The sequence below is a fragment of the Sinohyriopsis cumingii genome, chromosome 11 (assembly GCF_028554795.1).
Source record: "Sinohyriopsis cumingii isolate HCF-2022 chromosome 11, ASM2855479v2, whole genome shotgun sequence".
NCBI lineage: Eukaryota > Metazoa > Mollusca > Bivalvia > Unionida > Unionidae > Sinohyriopsis > Sinohyriopsis cumingii.
Genome location: NC_142971.1, coordinates 81,043,245 through 81,062,722, shown reverse-complemented (window position 1 = coordinate 81,062,722; position 19,478 = coordinate 81,043,245). Strand labels below are relative to the sequence as shown.

General features: G+C 35.8%; 1 protein-coding gene across 2 annotated transcripts; it reads left to right on the top strand.

Moving 5' to 3' along the window:
* The first annotated feature begins 605 nt into the window (after nucleotides 1-605).
* LOC149788832 (uncharacterized) lies at nucleotides 606-8,036 on the top strand. Of its 2 annotated transcripts, XM_089975789.1 has the most exons (5): nucleotides 606-676; nucleotides 4,353-4,476; nucleotides 6,071-6,112; nucleotides 7,391-7,480; nucleotides 7,869-8,036. In XM_089975789.1, exons 1-5 carry the CDS (start codon nucleotides 634-636, stop codon nucleotides 7,891-7,893), a joined length of 324 nt encoding a protein of 107 aa, XP_089831915.1. In that variant the 5' UTR covers nucleotides 606-633; the 3' UTR covers nucleotides 7,894-8,036. The 2 variants fall into 2 exon arrangements, with proteins under 2 accessions (XP_089831915.1, XP_089831914.1); XM_089975788.1 differs by having other exon boundaries at nucleotides 7,391-8,036.
* The last annotated feature ends 11,442 nt before the right edge of the window (nucleotides 8,037-19,478 follow it).

The window sequence follows — 19,478 nt, the reverse complement described above, 5'->3', positions numbered from 1 at the left end:
AGGTCATGCTGTGATTTATTTATATAGAACAAAAGAACCCTTCCAATCTTAACTCTATTATGTGGAATCCATTTGTTATCAGAGTTTATAATTGTGGTTAAATATAATTGTAGATGACTTATAAATTTAGATTATACATTAGAATGTGTATATGAGAGCAGAATACACAATTGCGACCCTCTTATGAATGCACCACTGTTTTATCTTACATACATGTAATTACCATGTAAATTGCAAGTAAAGCATATACTTATTAGAGAAAGATGTAGGTGAGACAAATACTTATTTGGATTTCTTGTTATTAATATATACTAACTGATTCAAACAAAATAACCGATGCCAAATCTAATCATGCTATATTTGATTGTTTTAAATATAGTGATGTTTTTGATAATACAAATCCGCCATATCAGACAAACAAAATCACGTATCTTCCTGGTTCGCGTTCGAATGAGTCAGCGATTTATTTCGAGTACATTTACATATACACAGTTAATGCATAAGAAAAGTCTATTCGGTCACGTGAACGTTATTGCTACGTTTGCGATTCGATGAACTATGAACTCGCCGATACCTTTTATTGATTTTCCAGACGTTATCGGGACTAAATACTTAAAAGGTACGACGCAGAGAATGGTGATATCTGCTTTTATGTTCGTTTTTGCATTAATTCCAGGTACGTAAATTGATAATTACAGATTTTATAGTTTCTTTTCAAGAACATTTTCTTACAAACTATAAAAACAACAAATCTCAAAGATATAAACTAAACAAATCTTCCTGACATTTGTAAAATTTTGCATTGCCCTTTGCTTTGTCCACAAAACTTCTCCATTTAAAGATTCAAACTTAAAGATTTTAAATTGTTCAATTCAAATTAAGATAAGTTTAACAAAATGACATAATCAGCTGCTTGTTGTAGTTTTCTTCACATTACATCATTTCAGTTTTGTGATACGAAGGTAAGTATGTTATGTATGTATGTATGTGCGTGCGTGCGTGATTGCGTGCGCACGCACGCACGCACGCATGCATGTATGCATGTATTTATATATGTATGCACTACGTTTTATTCTGATATCATTTGTCTTAAATTGCCACTATTATTTCTAACATGCAGGAGTCTAGAAATGTGCATGTATTTAGAGTTAAGTGCATATTGTGTATATGTCAGCAGTTTTACATAAGACGATGAGGTTGTTTAGCTGGAATCTTCAGCTTCCAAACACATCAAACACATCATTAAAAATGGCTGCCTATCACTTCGCGTGTGAAAGTTTTTTTTAGGAGTCTTGGTTCAGTGTGTAGTCTATGTGCTCTGACAGATTTGTGGTTGCATGGGATGATATCAATCCCAAACGTCTTCTAAGAAAGTCCCATTGTCTGTTTGCTCTATGTAAGTCGATAAACAGAAATTGTGTTCTAAATTTTGTAGAAATTTTAAATAAACTCTAGTTTACTATCTTCATGTTAAGAATGTTAAGATAAACTAATTAACTAGCTGATAATTGAGGGTCGAAGAGATAACTGTTTCCTGATGATTAAATATAATATTCTTCTAGAGTCTCATCTTAGTTAAAAGAAATAGAAGATATAGCCCAAGATAACTAGCAGCTAGATAAACCGCAGTTAATAATTAGGGGATTTCATAATTTATTTATCTCCTATTGAGTTTTCTGAACCATCTATATTAAGGTCCTAATAATAATGTATCAACTTTACTTGGCACTGAGTAGTGAATTTTGTGCAGAGGTGGCATAAAACATAGCTACGATATTGATTGTAGGGTCATATCTCTCTTTACCTATTTGATGATTATACCGTATTTCAAAGTATATCTTTAGAGAGTATCAATATTCCAAGTTTAATTAATACAAATCATATGGTGATAAACAATCCTTTCAAGTGTAAGTAAATGTATGGATCAAGCAAGGAATCACGCTTGTCAAGGATTGATTAAGAGAAATGAAATGAACTTACAGCGAATAATGCAAAACATTATTTAACTAGCCTGTGCGCATTCGACTCTTAATCAGTATTTTTCAAAGGCAAATACAAAACATAGACAAGACAAACAAATAAAACAGACAAACCATTGTGTTTGCAAAACTTTACATGGTTGTTTATACAGGAATTAAATATTATGGTTCAAATAGTTTATTTCAACATGTTGAGAATTCTGAAGAAAAAAAATATTTGTATTGACCTAGAAATCGATGAGCCATAACGACATCTATTATTGTATGCAAATTTATGTAGTGCACGTTATATCTCGAATATTTCATTGTTATAGTGGTACTTATAGGCTACTAGGAAAATTTAGATAATTATTTAAAAGAAAACGTGTCGGCTGCAAAAGATAATTGTATTTGTGCATGGCTGTTTTCTTCTAGTCTTTATGATTTAAACCGCTTGGTTTAAATGTTCTAAGGCGGCGTATCCAGTAATTTTTCTTTTCTTTCCTGGTTTGGGAAGTCCATTTTGGGTTGTGAGCAATTGCGATAAGTGTTATATCACTGAAAGCATGTCAAGGGTAGAAGTGTTCATCGACCGGGCTTTGAACAGCGTCTTTGTCATCCAATCAGATCTATGAATTTTGATCCTTTTAGTAGCTTGTCAGTACTAAAGGCTACAAATGATACATGTGATGAGATAAATTACATTTTCTGTTTTACACGTTTCATTTGGACAATGTATGTCACACGTCCTGGTCTCTATCATATGTTGAAAGGTTTTGCACTTTTTATTGCCACAGGGGCCATATCGACTAGGGTGGTCTTGATTAGTGATTGGCGTTAGCTTCGCCCTTACTAGGATGTCCTTGAAGTTCTATGGTCTCCGGTAGGATACTACAGGTTTGTTTGGGAGGATTAACTTTAGATGGTCAGACGACTCCACGATGGGCCAGTGTTTCCCCATGATTTACTTACTGTGTGTTGTCTGGAAGGTAGGTGAGGATAAATGGAATTATATTAGCCTTTTCCTTCTTTCCGTATTTTAGTAGGTCATCGTGGTTTGTTTGTTTAGAGCTTTGGATTGCTTCCGCAATCATGTTTTTGTCGTAGACTCGGTTATTTAAATTATTAGATAACTCTTCAGACCATTTTAGGATTGTTTCATCATCGGAGCATATTCTGGGTATCCTCAGTGCCTGGCTATATGGGATATTCGTAATGCAGTGTTTAGGATTATAGCACGTTAGGAGGTTATTACTGGTGCTTTTCCATTGGTTTCGAGTAGAAGCTTGTATGGAGTTTGTTTCTACCAGTCTGGTTGTTGTGAACCCGGAATATGTGGTATGAGTTCTGCCGTGAAATTTTTGAAGGATGAAAGTTGCTTGCCTTTGATATGAAATCATCCAGACTTTCTCTACCATGTTACGACTTCATTTATATGTCATCGATAAAGCGTACCAACTGGTATAGTGTAAGATCAACCGATGCTAAAAGTTGACCCTCCAGTTTTCATATAAAAATATTAGCATATGGACAAACTGGAGTGTCAACTTTTAGCATCGAATGAACTTACACCATACCAGTGGGTACGCTTTATCGATGATATAGAAATGAAATGCACTGTCCGTCAAGGTTTCATTCCAATTTATTCCATGCAGATTCTCCGATGTCAGTGTTTATAGTTGTAAATACTTTTCCGACAATGCAACCTTTTCTAGAACGATAATCTCCTACTATCGCTGCTACTATTAATTGCTGATGATACTATTGTTGCTACTATTACTACTACTACTACTACTGCCATCCCTAAATGTGATTACAATGATGATGACCTGTGTAATATTTTGCATTTATATTACTTATGGATGTGTGTATGGATGCTAATATACATTACACTTTACTTATTTATCATCATGTGCCTCTTTTATTGGGGACTACATTAAAACACTGCACATTCTCATTCTCAATCTCTTATCTTGAAACTGGAGATCACATTACAAATTCTTATTTTTTATTTTCTGCTCCCCTGATGAAGCTGGAGATTACATTAATCCTTGCATATTTTCCATTAACAGATCCTGCAGTGGAAGCTCGAAACAACACTGAATATGTATCATTTCTGCATCCTTGGTTAAAACTGGGGACTACATTATTCATTGAATATTTATCATTCTCCGCCCCTTGGTTGAAACTGGGGACTACATTATTCATTCAATATTTGTCATCCTCAGCCATCTCCACTGAAGGTTGAAAATACATTAAATATTGTCTACTTTTCATTTTCAGCCTCCTCTGTTGACGCTGCAGACTACATTATACCTTGTTTATTTTTCATTCCCTGTCTCTTTTGTTGAGTCAGGAGACTCTATTCAACATTGCTCTTTTGTTCCGTTTTAGTATCTTCTACTGAAGCTGGAGAAAACTGCATAGACTCACACTCTTGCTGCAGCAACAGTTTAAGAAGATGGCGTGACCGCGGCTATTACGTTGAGAGTGATAACAGTTCTTATGCCCGCTGCTCGTAAGTAAGCGTTACGAATCCACATAAAAAGGATTATCTAGAGAATCACTAATGCAATATTTCATCAAATTAGAACTACTACACTCACATCATTATGGTGTGGCAGTTTTCTTTACTATGTTGTCAATAGGAATTAGCAATATCCGAAATATTATAATTCTGGAAAATTACGACAGTAAGAATATAAAAATATTTATTCAATCTGTTACAGTATTGGTTTGCTCTTATTTTTCTCTCTCGCCAACATATGAGTGATGCCGCAGTTACCATAAAACGCATATTATGATTGGGTGGGACCTATTTCTGATAGAGATAAGGCCACTACGTTTACGCACGTAAACGCGTTAATTTATTTTACTACATGTCACTGACACAAAAGCTACACAACTAATATATATATATATATATATATATATATATATATATATATATATATATATATATATATATATATATATATATATTATCACATATCTGTTTAAAAGCGCTGTGTCGTTCCTTTCGTTTGCTGCTTCTTGCCTTTAGTACTGTATGATGATATAGTGTTGCACCTAAGGGTAAAAGTCAAAGTTGACCAGTTGCATTGCACACTACACACCAAATGACTTATAATTTATGTTCTCTGACATGTACTCGTATTAACATTCTCTCTCTCCTTATATATATATATATATATATATATATATATATATATATATATATATATATATATATACATATATATACATATATATATATATATATTTGTATGACATGCCATTCGATGATGTATAATGATGGATGAAAGGAACTATTAAAGAAATTTGACGGATTCATATGACATGTCACAATAGCCTTACTACTAAGGCAATGCATCAAATTTTTACAAAATCATTGGTACGTGTGCTCTCTCTCTCTCTCTCTCTCTCTCTCTCTCTCTCTATATATATATATATATATATATATATATATATATATAGAGAGAGAGAGAGAGAGAGAGAATACTAATAACAACAGGGAGTAAAAATAGCTAGCATGAAGTTTACTTTGGAAACGGAGTGGTCTAATTTGATTAGGTGGTTTTTAACAGTGAAATGAAAGTAAACTTTGTTAAGTTCTAAGTTATTACCTTTGGAAAGAAAACCAAGAAACTGCTTTAGACTTTATCTCCGAGCGAGAATAATATATTTACGATGACTCACTAAAACTAGCAGGGGTAACTTTTGCGCTTAACTTTGATCAGGAAGTCTCGGCGATTTCCCTAAAATCATATAAACAACTAATTGTGCTCATAGGAATTCGTCAACGCCTTTTGACTAAACAGGAACTGACTCTGCCACCGTTGCACCATAATACACTTAATATACTCTTCCCTAGGCTTGCAATTCTGCAGCCTCAGAGCAAACACACTTGAAAAATTGTATGAAAGAGCTCTGAGATTTGTATTGTATGATTTTAAGAAATCCTACATTAAATTAAATTCTTGGCAAATGTATCATTTCTTTATATTGGAGGATGAAAACAATTGCACTTGAAGTATTTAGAATATTAAACAAGAACTGTCTAACATACGTAAATGTTCTGATAGTTTGAAAAAATCGCTTTACTCTTTCAGGTACGCAAGAAATGTGGAGTTCCCACAAGAAAGAACATTGAGGTATGTGTTAGAATCATGGAGATACATAACATATAGATCGACTTGCATGTCAATGTTATCAGAAGATTGCATTGCTCAACAGTTATCTAAACAATATATTCTAGCACTGTACGTAAATGAATAATACTCGTATAAATTAACTACTCTGTTTTACATATGTAAAGATTAATTGTACTTGTTTCTTTTGTGGGTATTGGATAGCCTTTGCTCTTGTGCATTTCATCACTGCATATACGAGTAGTAAAATAATGTTCTAGCATTCATTATTAAAATCTAAATCATGCACTCTTATCATGAAATATCAATTTATTAACAAGGAACAAATACATGAAGTAAATTGTTATATCATGTTATGACTGTGTACAATGGCTCCAATGAGCCAACGTTTCTTATTATGTAATTCAATTACGACGCTGATTAAAAATGTGTTTATGAAGCTTCTTTGCAAGTGTATGTGTTTTCAGGCATACCTGAAGGGAAAACGATTCGTGTGAGTTCCGCACAAAAGCAATCCATTTGAAAATTGGAGTTTTGTTTGTTCTGTTTATATTTCCAATGATGCTACCACCCATCATCGACAAAAACTCGATGCTAGATTATATCATAAAAAGGAACATGAATTAGTAAATGATTTTGAATGGAGATAGCTTAAACAAACTGCCACCCACATATTATGTAGAATTTCGCACATACTTTTAATGTAATAAAATTTTAAAGTTATAATAACCCAAGGAAAGTACTAAGGAGGAGTAGTTTAAAAAAAATGAAATTATGAGTTTTACAATGAGGATTCCAGACGCAGATACTAATTTTGCAGTCGAGGCCAAGATCCTGTTTCGAAAAAGTATTTCTCGTAGAAAGTCGCCTTCGCTATACAAAACGAAGTTTGGTTGATAATCATTTATAAATGTTACGTCTACCTTATTTAAAATATGTCGGTGTTCCAGATTTCCTCTTACAATTAAATTACAAATCTGACTAAAAATACGCTGACTTTTAGCAATTAATATTCACTGTTGACAAAAATTATTGCTGAACCAGCAACATAAAGCATGACGATAATTTTGATGATCATATTGAAACTGGCTATGATATGATGTCCGTCATAATTAAGACCATTTTAGACGCATAAGGTGAATATCGTCGTTACGTCCTCATGGGATAAAGTCCTGAATGACAAATGCCAATATATATTGATCGACACGTTTTTGTTTGTTTTGTTCAAATTTCAGCGGTTCTTAAAAGCACCTATCTTTATTGTCGCATTTTTATTTGCAGCAGCGGCGCAGGCGCAATCGCTGGATATGCAATTGGATTTACATTCCTCGCATTCGGAATAGTGATTCGACTGATTTTCTGCTGCGTGAGGTGTGGAAGTAATGATGCTGTCTATCCCGTCAATGTCTGACAAAAAGTTGTGGAAAAGTGTGATTGTTAATGTACCTGGGGTTCTTGTAAATAGCACATAGTGGCCACACGTGTTTCTTATTGCAAAATCAATAAATTCGTAACTATATTGCAGAAGCAAAAATTTAGTACGGATGGAGTAATTCTGATATACATTTTTAATTCATTTCTAACATGGGCGTTTATAATGGCTATTCAGATTTGAGTCTTGTTGTGCATATTACCATGCTACTCCAACTATTACTACTACTCTTAACTTAAATAATTCAATGAGACTGTGAAGTAGATGGTTGTTTTTTGAATTCGCAGAATTAAGTGAGTCTATTATATCAAAAGTTATAATTTTCAGGCAAACAGCGAGAGAGACAAAGTGAGGGGGAGGAAGAACAATATTCAAATCTGCAGTTTGATCTATGTTTGCATCAGTTCAAGGAAAAACAACAACAACAGTATTCTTCTGGTGCCCCTTGACTATCAGGATATATATATATATATATATATATATATATATATATATATATATATATATATATATATATATATATATATATATATATATATATATATATATATATATATATATATATATATATATATATATATATATATATATATATATATATATATATATATATATATATATATATGTGTGTGTGTGTGAGAGAGAGAGAGAGATTGTTATTTCTAGACAGGCTACATCCACCACAACCATCACCTCAACTTGCTTTGAAGACACACGTTCTTCGCATAAGAAATCACAATTTTTTAGGATTCGCATGTAATCTCTCTCTGTCTATATATATATATATATATATATATATATATATATATATATATATATATATATATATATAATTTGGATTATGCGAAAGAAATATAACATACTGTATGAAGGAACAAATAATACACAAATTAAGAGAGTACTGACAATGTGAATTAATAGAGAACTGACAATGTGCAGATAGTGGTTATATTTTCATTTCATCATTTGTGATTCAAATCCTATGTTAGAAATACAAAACGATACCATATTACATAGGAACGAAACATATGCCTTTCAAATGTTATGCAACCTTGATCAATGCAAAATGTGTTATATTTTCTAATAGCTTGCCACACACATATTTGTTTTTACGAGCAAGTTGTTGCAATCTATTTGTTTTACAGTAACATCGTGGAATTTATCCATTTCATTTCCTATAAAAGATCAGAACGTCGTGTTCATAATAACTAAATAATTTTGAGAATTTCATTAAGCGATAACATTTGATATCACTTGTAGTATAGTTTAACTGTTGGATTCTTGGGTGGCATATATCACATTATGTTATATTACTATAGTAGAATGGGAGCGTGATCGGGTCTGGAGGTTCCAACATTTCAAGCCTTTTAAGCGATATAATTTTAAGTATATAAATGCTAAGAAAACTTACTCTATGAAATGTTCCGGTTGTTTCGCGATCGCTCTGGCGGGACTCGGCTTAGCCACCACCCACCTAATCAGTATGCGCCTCTGTTTGAGTGATATGTGTGATGCTTGCATAGAGCGCACAATTGCCAAAATAGATTTATCACGTACAAGAAATTTACCCCATAAATATAATACATTTAAGTATTTACGTCAGCGCCAGGTTTTAAATATGGAATTAAAGAGTCAGGAAATGGATTGATATCAAACCAAGGCAACTTAATTGTAAAATCATTAAGCCCTGACCCTCACGAAAAGTCAAGATAATTTGGTGAAGTTTTTGTATGCAAGTTTGACCTTGTTTTAATCTGCAATGTCCTTTTAAATTCATACACAAAGCTCTGCTTCCAAAACCTGGGCGAAGTCAAGGTCATTTGAAACAAACGTTGTTTGAATTTTGGATTTTCGGTTCACCTCTACTCTTCCTCTCAACCTCAGGTATGGTAAAATTCATTATTAAATCTGGGGATATTTGTTTCTGCATAAACGTTCATGAAGTCTCAAAAATGGGAAGGCTAATTATCATGCAAGGACAGCGTAGTAAGTAATCACTGACATTTCATTGTGAAGCACCACTAACTGTCATCTGACCTTCAAGCAATACCAAGGTCATTTTGAAAGTTAACGCACAGCTGCATCAGGCAGTGAAGCAGAAGCGATAAATGATTACAGCTAATTCTTGTTGTAAATATGCAGTAAACAATGTAAATAGATGACCGAGCAAACTATGGGTATGAGTTCTTGATTTTCCATAGGGAGTTAAGTATTTCTAAACCTCTTCAATGATAGTTGCAGGCAAACCGCTAGTTTTTTTCGCACATAAGCTATATGTACCACCTTCTGTTTTGGTTTCGTAACGTACCAATCACATAATCAATAGCAAATTCATAGAGAAAGGCAACTTTGTCAAATATCAAATTTGTCAAATATTACTAAGATCTCCTACACATTGACATAGGCCATAATATTAGGCAAAATAATTCCTAATAAGACAGTAACAGTTATCTTTTCAGTATAAAAATACCCACAGGCCAATTACATATTCATAATATACTGGCATTTCTCTTTCCATGTGCCAAAAGGTCAAGTGTTTTATGTAAAACAATGCCTAATATGAAAAATGTGACCTCCAAGACCAGTGATGCACATGAGTTACAAAGAACGACTGTATTATGGGTTAAATCCCAGGTATTCACTACAACACCGAAGGTTGTCAGAATACCTTATATTATGTGTTTAACTTTTGTCAGTGATTAATGGCTGTGGATGAAGTCTGTGCATAAAATGAATTTTATCATGATTGTAAATAGTAAATAAGATGTTTGATAAAATTTTAGCTAATGTCTTACATTGTTTTACGAGTTTTTTTCAGAACATTATAGTACATATTACGTCGAGTTGGGATTTGTATATATAGGGGCTTGGTATACAACTAATTACTTCCTCTCTTACAATCATTCTGTGAAATCCATTTTATCAGAGTCTATAAATGCAATTATATATAATTCTAGAAGAATTATTTTATTTAGATCGTCAGTTTGAGTTGCTAAATGTTCCTTGACTGGTGTAACATGTTATTTTGGAATTATTGTGAATTCATTCAAAGACATTTTTGATGACGTTATTGGTATATTATGATATTCAAAAGCATTGGTATATTTTGACATTCAAAACTATTATAATTCATTCATAACATTCAATATAACTTGCCACAGGACATTGATGATTTCCTGGAATTTAATTCGCGATAATGGAAGTGTATTTTGAAATATTAATTTGTATTCTACAACTATAAGCTTGGTGCTGAATTTTACTTAAATTGTTGGTTTGACGTCCTTTCTGTTACATATTTAAAAACCTGAAGTCGTAGCACTTTAGAGAAACTAAAATATGACAAAAAGTTCACACTAGCTTAGAACGGTAGCTATGTGGACATGAAGACTTTTGCACATGTACTTACAACCCATTAACTTTGAAAATGATTGCACGAAAAAAAATTGTTTACATCCCGGAAGATTGACTAGCACGATCAATACGTGAACAAAGTTTTTGTGAAATGCTATTATCGTTAAGTAACTCCCCAGCTAAGTTGGCAAGCAACATACTTACATGTGTATCACATAAACTTTAAAGAAAAATAAATTTGTGTTGGCTTATTTAAAATTCAACAAATTGGATTAAATGTTTTTCCTCCTTTATTCTCCTCTGATGGATAATTTCAAAAATGCAATTTGTATAATACTGAGCTTTGTTTATTGGTTAACAACGTATTTAACAATATTCAACTATTGATTTTTGCAAAGTCTCTTGTTTTTCGGGTCTCAATAAGCCTTCAATATCATTTGGAGACGGCCTGCACAAAGAAAACTAAAGTGTGACCAATAAGAAAATGTTAGTGAAAGTACGTTTCCGTCGAGACAACTGAATGAAAATAATGTTTTGGGTCATCCTTTTCCTGGTATTCATATTACTGAGTAGGAGAAGATGTACCCAATAGTCTGTCATGCTTAACACTTGAATTCCACCTTAATAAATATTTTCATATATTTTTGCTATCTCTTTCTTTCTCGATCTTTTCACTGATGTCACGTGCTCTTTGTCTCTTCGTGTCTCTCTTCTTGACTGGTGGTCTGTCTCGTAGCACATTTCTCACCACAGATTGGTGTATTCGACTTGTTGGAGTCAGGCAAGTTTAGTTTTCTAAAGTTTATAATCAAATGTGAAAGTAAGTGAAACTGATTTTTTCCATAATTGCTCTGCAAGAATAAAATATATTAACAGGATTTGTTTAAGCGACTAAGTGATTAAATATTGTACTAATACAGTTATTACCGCTGCTAATTCTATTACTACTGCTATTACAACTATTACTACTTTTACTTCAACTACTACAACTGCTAATGCTAATACAAATACTTATACTACTATTTCTACTACTACTACTACTACTACTACTAATAATAATAATAATAATAATTCACATTAATAATTATATTCTGGACCATTCCGATGGCATAAGTGATTACAGTGTCAGTTAATGCAGGATGTCGCAGGTTCAAATCCTGGCTGAGTGATACCAAAAACTTATGAAAGTGGTAATAACAGCTCTATCGCAAAGACTCATCTTTAAGAGGTAAGTGTTCGGACTGCCTGGTGTCAGAATAATGTGATTGGGTTGGACATGATGATACATGCCTGCCTTCTCAGAGCTAGACATCATTATAAACTGCCACAATACATACATGGTAGTATTGTGACTGATTTAAAAATAAAAAACGATAAAAATCAAAATCACATTCAAAAACATGCGGGGCTTCGGTACTGTAAGGTTACAGTCCGCCACAATATCCCCTGGTGATTTCAAACGAAATAACATGTAAATAGAAAAAGCGTGGCATTTTGTTGTAGAAAATAACGTTCACACGAATATCATTTATTTCAAACGTTGCTGTATACAGAATTCAATCCGAGATTGAGATCGATATTTTTTTGAAAACCCATAAACATCTACCTTAAACCGGATCTTCAATATATACATGCAATTATTGAAACCGTCCCTACATTAAAATGTGTATACAAAAACATGTCATTAGCGTTTGGAAATGACGAAAAATACGCGCTGCATAATATGTGAAGATTAAGCACTGATGTATTGTCCCCATACACGTAGTCAACAGACGGTTTCTTTCAACGGTGTATATATGAGGACTGTGTTGTAAATAGAGGGCTTTATGTCACGACAGACAGATATGTGAGTTCCGGTCTAATTCTATGGATAACAAACACCGAAATGAAATGAGCTATCGTAATTACCCGTTTAAGCAAGAACGAAGCTGCGAACAAATTTGAAAGAAAGAAAATGCAAATCGCCAAGGTGCCATTGCACATCTGCGTCAAAGCTGTTCGTTTCAAATAAATAGTAGAACAACCACAGTATTCTCAAATTATTTTTAATTTGTTTTGATGCTATATGGTACACAAGCGGAGGGTGGGAGGAAGAAGACAACGAAATTAAAAGTAGACCAGAATGATGTGTTTATTTGGTCTTGCAGTGTAATTAGTGGCCAGTGTACTTGATAGGAATGTATTATAGTGCATCCATCAAGCATGTATAGGATGGTCAAACGATACCTCGCGTATAATATTCACAGTATACAGCTACTGTTGAATGTTAAAGCATTTCTCATGAACAAGGCTTTATATAAATCTACCTCTGGGGTTTGAATGTAAAGAAGATTTAAGTTAAGTTACAATACAACACATTTCAAACAGTATTACAAAACTTAGAATATCACCACATAAATTACCTACGGATAATGGCAGATGGAGCAGGCCAGATCCAGATCCAACTGAACACAAAGTTGTGTCCATTGTGTAATATACAAAATTGATGAATTATCTCTTTACCATAGATTGAGAAAGTTATTATATGCTTCGACTTTCCGTTAGGCAAAAGATGTGCAAATTCATTGATAATATAAAATAGTCTGCATGGTCATATCAAAAGAACGGGTAGTTTAATATTGTGTTCATTTATCAAAAGTATTGATTGAATAGCTATTGCCTTTAATATGCTATTCATTTATATTGACCAAACATGTATCTCTTTGAAACGGTTTTAAGGTTTTCCTCTCCTCCTTTGAGCTATAGTTTTTTTTTTTCTAGCCTTGATAACGTTGCAAATAATACGGTCTTTAATAGATCGCGAGCATCCGTAGACTATGTAATAATCCTTTTACCACGGTAGTAGTGAATAGGGCCACCCTACGGACAATGGGAATTAGCATTAAAAACACCCCTGGGCCACTCTACGGACAATGGAAATTTAACATGGCGAAAAATCGTGGGCCACTCTACGGACAAGGGGAATTTAACATGGCAATAAATCGTGGGCCACTCTACGGACAAAGGGAATTTAACATGGGATTTTTTTTAAAAAAAAAAAATTTTTTAAAAAAGGGGTAGGCAATTCAAAGGCTATCTCTTTTCGAGAAATATGGCTGGCCCTGAAAAGGGCCTTTGGGTTTTCTTCTAATTTCTTCTTTTCCTCCACCAAGTACTTATTTTATCTCCTACACTCTTCTTCTCTTTCTTTTTTTTTCTTCTCCTCCTCTTCTTTCTACTTCTTCTCTTCCTCCTCTTCTTTCTTCTTCTTTTCATTTTCTTCTTCTTTTTCAATTTTTTCGTTCCAATTGCGTATTCTTATTCTTTCCTCTTCATCCTCCTTCTCCTCCTTGATCTCTTTCATGACACCACTAATCTTGTCCTTTGCTTTCCTTAAGTTATTAATTTCCATCTTCACACGATGGGGACTATAGGAATAATGGTCTTCAACCAGTCTTAATAGCATCTGTTCCATTATTCCTAAGTTGTCTAAAACGTCTTGCAAGGTTTGTAATTTGTCCATTTGGTTTGACGCCATCTTCTTTGTATTCTTTGCAGAATGGTTTGAACAACTAATACTGTGGGTTCTTATACGAAAAGCGCGAACGTGAAGGAAAACATCCCCCTAAAACATAAAATGGATCTTACCTAGATGATGACCAAACATCGCGCGGACGTGAAGGAAAACATCCCCCTACTTTCTCATTTCATATAATATAACCCTAACTATACTCTCCACATTTGCTAAGAAACCCATAATCTACTATTCACACAAACATACCTGAGCTCTTACAAACACATACACTTCCACTATTAATAAAGAGTTAGTGTTTATTTTCACACTACTCTACCTACACACATTGGCAAATTAATAGTTATTTCTTTTCTAGAGTATTGGGTAGCCCTGAAAAGGGCTGTTTTGTTTGGAACTTCATGGACACCTGGTTAATGGTGGCACCTTCCAGGCCTGGCGCCACATACACATCTTATCCCCCAGTTACTTTTTACCTTTTGGGGGGAGAGAGCAGAGGCAGGATATGTCGCTTCAGAATCCCAATTTTCACTCTCTGGGATTCTGAAATTTTTTCTTCTCTCCTTTTCCTCCTCCTCTTCTTTATATCTTCTTTCCTCCTCTTCTTTTTTTCTTCTTTCCTCCTCTCTTATCCTTCCCACCTCGACAATGGCTTCAGCGGCCAGTTCATTTAATATGCGCCTGGCATATTTCAGATGCACATGAAGTTCCAACAGTTTCTCCAGTCTCGTGTTCATTTTTGGTGTTGATCAATCAACAAGGGTAGCTGGACTGCCGAACGAGTTTCAATTTATACTGGAAGCGCGGACGTGAAGGAAAACATCCCCTAAAAACATAAAATTCATCTTACCTAGATCATGACCAAGAAACAACAACGCGCGGACCTAAAAGAAACACTCGCTCACTTTTTTATGCTACCCATCACTTCAATAGACTATCCACATACGCAAAGCAATCCAATCTAACCCAAAATATACACCTCAAACAGCCCAAAAAACAAACATCATTTTAATCTACTATCCACACCAACCTACTTTATCACTTACAAACACAATCACACAAACTCATACCCTCACATTTTTTAAGAAAGAGTTAGTGTTTATTTTCACACTACTCTACCTACACACATTGGCAAATGGATCGTTATTTCTTTTCTAGAGTATTGGGTAGCCCTGAAAAGGGCTGGTTTTTTTTGTTTTTTTTTTTGCTATGGCATTCTTTTTTAGTTTCTAAGAATGCGATGTCCTCTGAGGATAGACTTTCTGGCGATAGGTCTGCTTCTTCGGAAAGAGAAGAAGAATTTTTTGGTGTCGATACGACAATCGACAAAGCCTCTGTCAGCTTCAGGTTGCTGCTGCTGTTGTTGCTGCTGTTGCTGCTATCTCTGAAGTCTGTGCTTCTCTGTCCATTCTTCTTTCTCCCTGTTCATTTCTTCTCTGAAGAGCTCTTCTATCAGGTCTTCAGTGATTTTTAACATTCTCACATTCTCTATTTCTTCTGGCTTCGGTATCAGACTGTGTCTGACCCTATGCAAATTCACGTAGGCTTCGTTGAGCTTAGCTAGTTTGGAGCACATCTTCTTAGGAGGATGAGTCGACAATGGATGGCTAGACTGGGAACAACCCGGTTCTTAAAGTTAAAGCGCGGACGTGAAGGAAAACATCCCCCACACGGTTTTCGAGTCGCAACGTTCATGAGAGGGATAGTAAGAAATGAAAGAGCATCAATCCAACATTCTTCTAGCTAAACAAAAGACAAAGACATTTTTTTCAAAACACAACATTTTTTATTCAAAAATCACTTAACACTAAACAACAACTCTAACATTTTTTAACAATAATCCAACACTATAACATCAAACAATTTTTTTTCAAATCACAATCATAATCACAATTCACAATTCACAATCTACTTTAAACAGGGCTGACAACGTTGGGAATGAAATTGTGATTTCCACTGTTGGAAATCATTAGGCCATTGATGGACACTACGTTTCCTAGCTTGAGACAAAAGATAAGCATAATGGTCACAAAACCATCGATCTACTTTCACATCGTTTCTAGCAGAAGAACGAGGATCGAAATGAGTCACTAAATGTTCTAAGGAATAGCCCAGGCTGCGATGATGCAGAAAATACACACAGTACTGTCCACACACCAAAGAATCTGTGCCTTGTAATTTCACGTTATTGAATCGGGTGGTTTGAGCATTTTTTCTCATAAAGTCGATGATATCGTCTTCCAAAGGGGGCAATCCGTACGAATCGAAATATTCCACACATCCTTCTTGAGGAAAGTAGACGGCTACCCAGTGGGTTCCTGGGAGATGACTGTCGTCCGTGTTGATCACGTAAGCTTGATGGTCTTTAGGTTTGCGATGAGGGAGTTCATCTTTAGCACAGACGACAGGATTCCAAGAAGCCGTATACGAACTGTGGTTCAAAAGGTAATAAAGTTCCCAGGTATCCATTGATTTGTGTGTTTTTTTCTTCTTCTTCACAGGTAATAATAAGTCGTCAATTCGATCCTGACTTTTTGCTTGAAAATGTCTGACGAATAAACGGTTATTCGTTCTGTTTCCTCACTCTGATTCAGGAGAGCTTCGATACGATGGATCTCTTGAGTGGTTAATGGTGGACAAGAATGTTCACGCAAGTCTTTATACCACTGGTGCAACACGTCTTTGTTCGAGATGAGACTCCAAGCTTCGTCCAGATACTCGTCCAATTTTTCTTCTTGACTTAACATCAGGCATTTATCGTGTTGAATTTGACTGGGATGATCGTTTTGACATCCATAGCAATTTTTCTTGATCAATTCTGTTATTTTGTCGACCAAGTGTTTGGCAAAACAGGAGACTAAATGGGCTTCTTGTTCTGGCCATCTCGACTTCATCATGACAACTTCGTCTTTGTCTTGGGATTCTCCTTCCACGGTCTCCTCACATTCCATGTCCAAAGTTTCTCCACTTTGTAAAGAGGGATAACAGTCTTCCATGGCTTCTAGTAATCTAGAATGACTTCTCTCAAACTGTTGATTTCTATGGTATTATCGAATTCTGCATACAGGATGACGTTCACCGTGTCTGGTAGACCAACCGCAAACTGAAGTTCCACACGAATCTGGCCGGATTTTATAGGGTGGAAATGTCCCTCGTCGTTGCCCTGGTCAGGAGTGAAATCGAAAGCCCACAAAGCATAGCCTCCGTCATAATCGTCGTACGTAATGCCGTGACTGGTGTTGGATCCTAACTGTCCGGTGGCTTCGTACAGGGACAAGTACGATCTCAAGTAATTCGACTTAGTCCTATCGGCGGTATTAAAGACAGGTTCGAAAGGTCGGGTACACAAGGTCTTGCCGTCGCGACTGACTTCGATCTTGGACACTTTGTAATGTTGAAACTCAAAAGGATTTTCGTTATAGACACCATTGAAAGCTGAATTCTTGACGATACCAATCATCAAACGTTTGGGTAACTGTCCTTGGAACAGATGATCTTCGATCTTGGATCGGAGTCCAGAGGCAATGGTGAACGTTTTCACTTCCACGCGTCGTATGGGATACTTGGCGGTCGTTCTGCTCAATGTCTGACTGATGTCGTTACCTACTTTGGGTAACACTTCCACACGACGCACGTAGAGTCTGGCTTCTTCGATGATGGTTTTGTAAGTGGAACCATCAGCAGCCATCAAATGGAAAGCGGCACTGCTGCGATTCAGTCTCAGGCGGACATCCACCCCGTTCAGCAAATACTTTTCTTGCAACCACATGTCCAAATGCAAGCGATCCATTAGTTCTAAACTACGACTTCCAGCAATTTTCTTTTGTCGTTCTACAAATCCCGTTTTATTTGGATTATCCGCCGCAGTAAGTATAATTTTGTTGAACCTAGTCGCTTGGTCAGGTCTCCATACCACGCAAGCATCTAGATGAGTGTCCTTGGCATCTTTTCCGTACGTCAAGAGATTTTCCAGGTAGGCACGATAAGGGTAAGTATCCATGCTGCTGCTGACCAGTTTGTTATTCAAGTACAAGTCCACCTCGCTGAACAAGGAATGCATGAAATTGTTGACGGGAGCTACTGCTTCATCAGCGTCTATGTTAGCGGGAGGTGTTCCTTCCATCACTTTCACTTTCAAGTACAAGTAACTGCTATTCAGATCGATGTAATCTTCGGGCTGTCCTTTGATTTCAAACTCGATGGGAGCGGAATCGGTCAATGAGGAGACGTGATGAAATTCCACCCATTGAGATTCTTGCATCGTCATCATGGTGGGAGGCATGGCAAACAGATCCAGTTCCGTCTTGGAACAAGCGCAAGACTCTCGGTGCATCATTTTTTTCTCTTTCTCAATAATCGAAAACGTCTAAGTCTCGAACGGTTCTTCTTTTCTTGGCCTTTCTCGCTTGAAGTCTGGTGAAAGGGTGTTTTCTTCGTCGTCATCTCTTTCTGCCTTGTCCTTGCTGAATGCCTGATTCGGTAGCGTGCAGGGCATTTATAGGTGTGTCTCGTCGGCCTAAAATGTCTTTGCCCGTTTGCAGCAAGACATTTTTGCCTACCCTCATGAAAGCTTCTTTAGGGTTTTGTTTGTCGATGATGACATTTTGGAGAAATTCTTTGCCTTGCGTCAGTGCCGCATCTTTCAAGGCGTGCAATCCGCGTGTCACCATCGGTTTCAACACCGGAGCCACCGAACGAAAGGCCGATTTTAACATGTCTCCTAAACCGTGTCCTCGCTGTCGAGCCACCCCTCGGTACACTGGATACATGACTTACTTACTTACGAGTCGTGAGAGAACCGTTTTCGAAAATGGAGTTTCACCGTGACTTTTCCTTTGGTGAATGGAATATTTTGTCCCAAATCTCCTTTCATAGTAATGTTGACCGTGTCCAAATACGACTTGCTGACCGGCAAATAATGAGGATGGACAAATTCGCGGTGGACGTGGTAAGTGTTTCCACCTTCCTCGTCAGTGACCGTGGCAGAATTTACTTTGAAAGGAATGACACGCAGTAACGGTACGGAGGTGTGTCCCACCACGTTGTACTCCACCACATCGGAGTACACGAACATC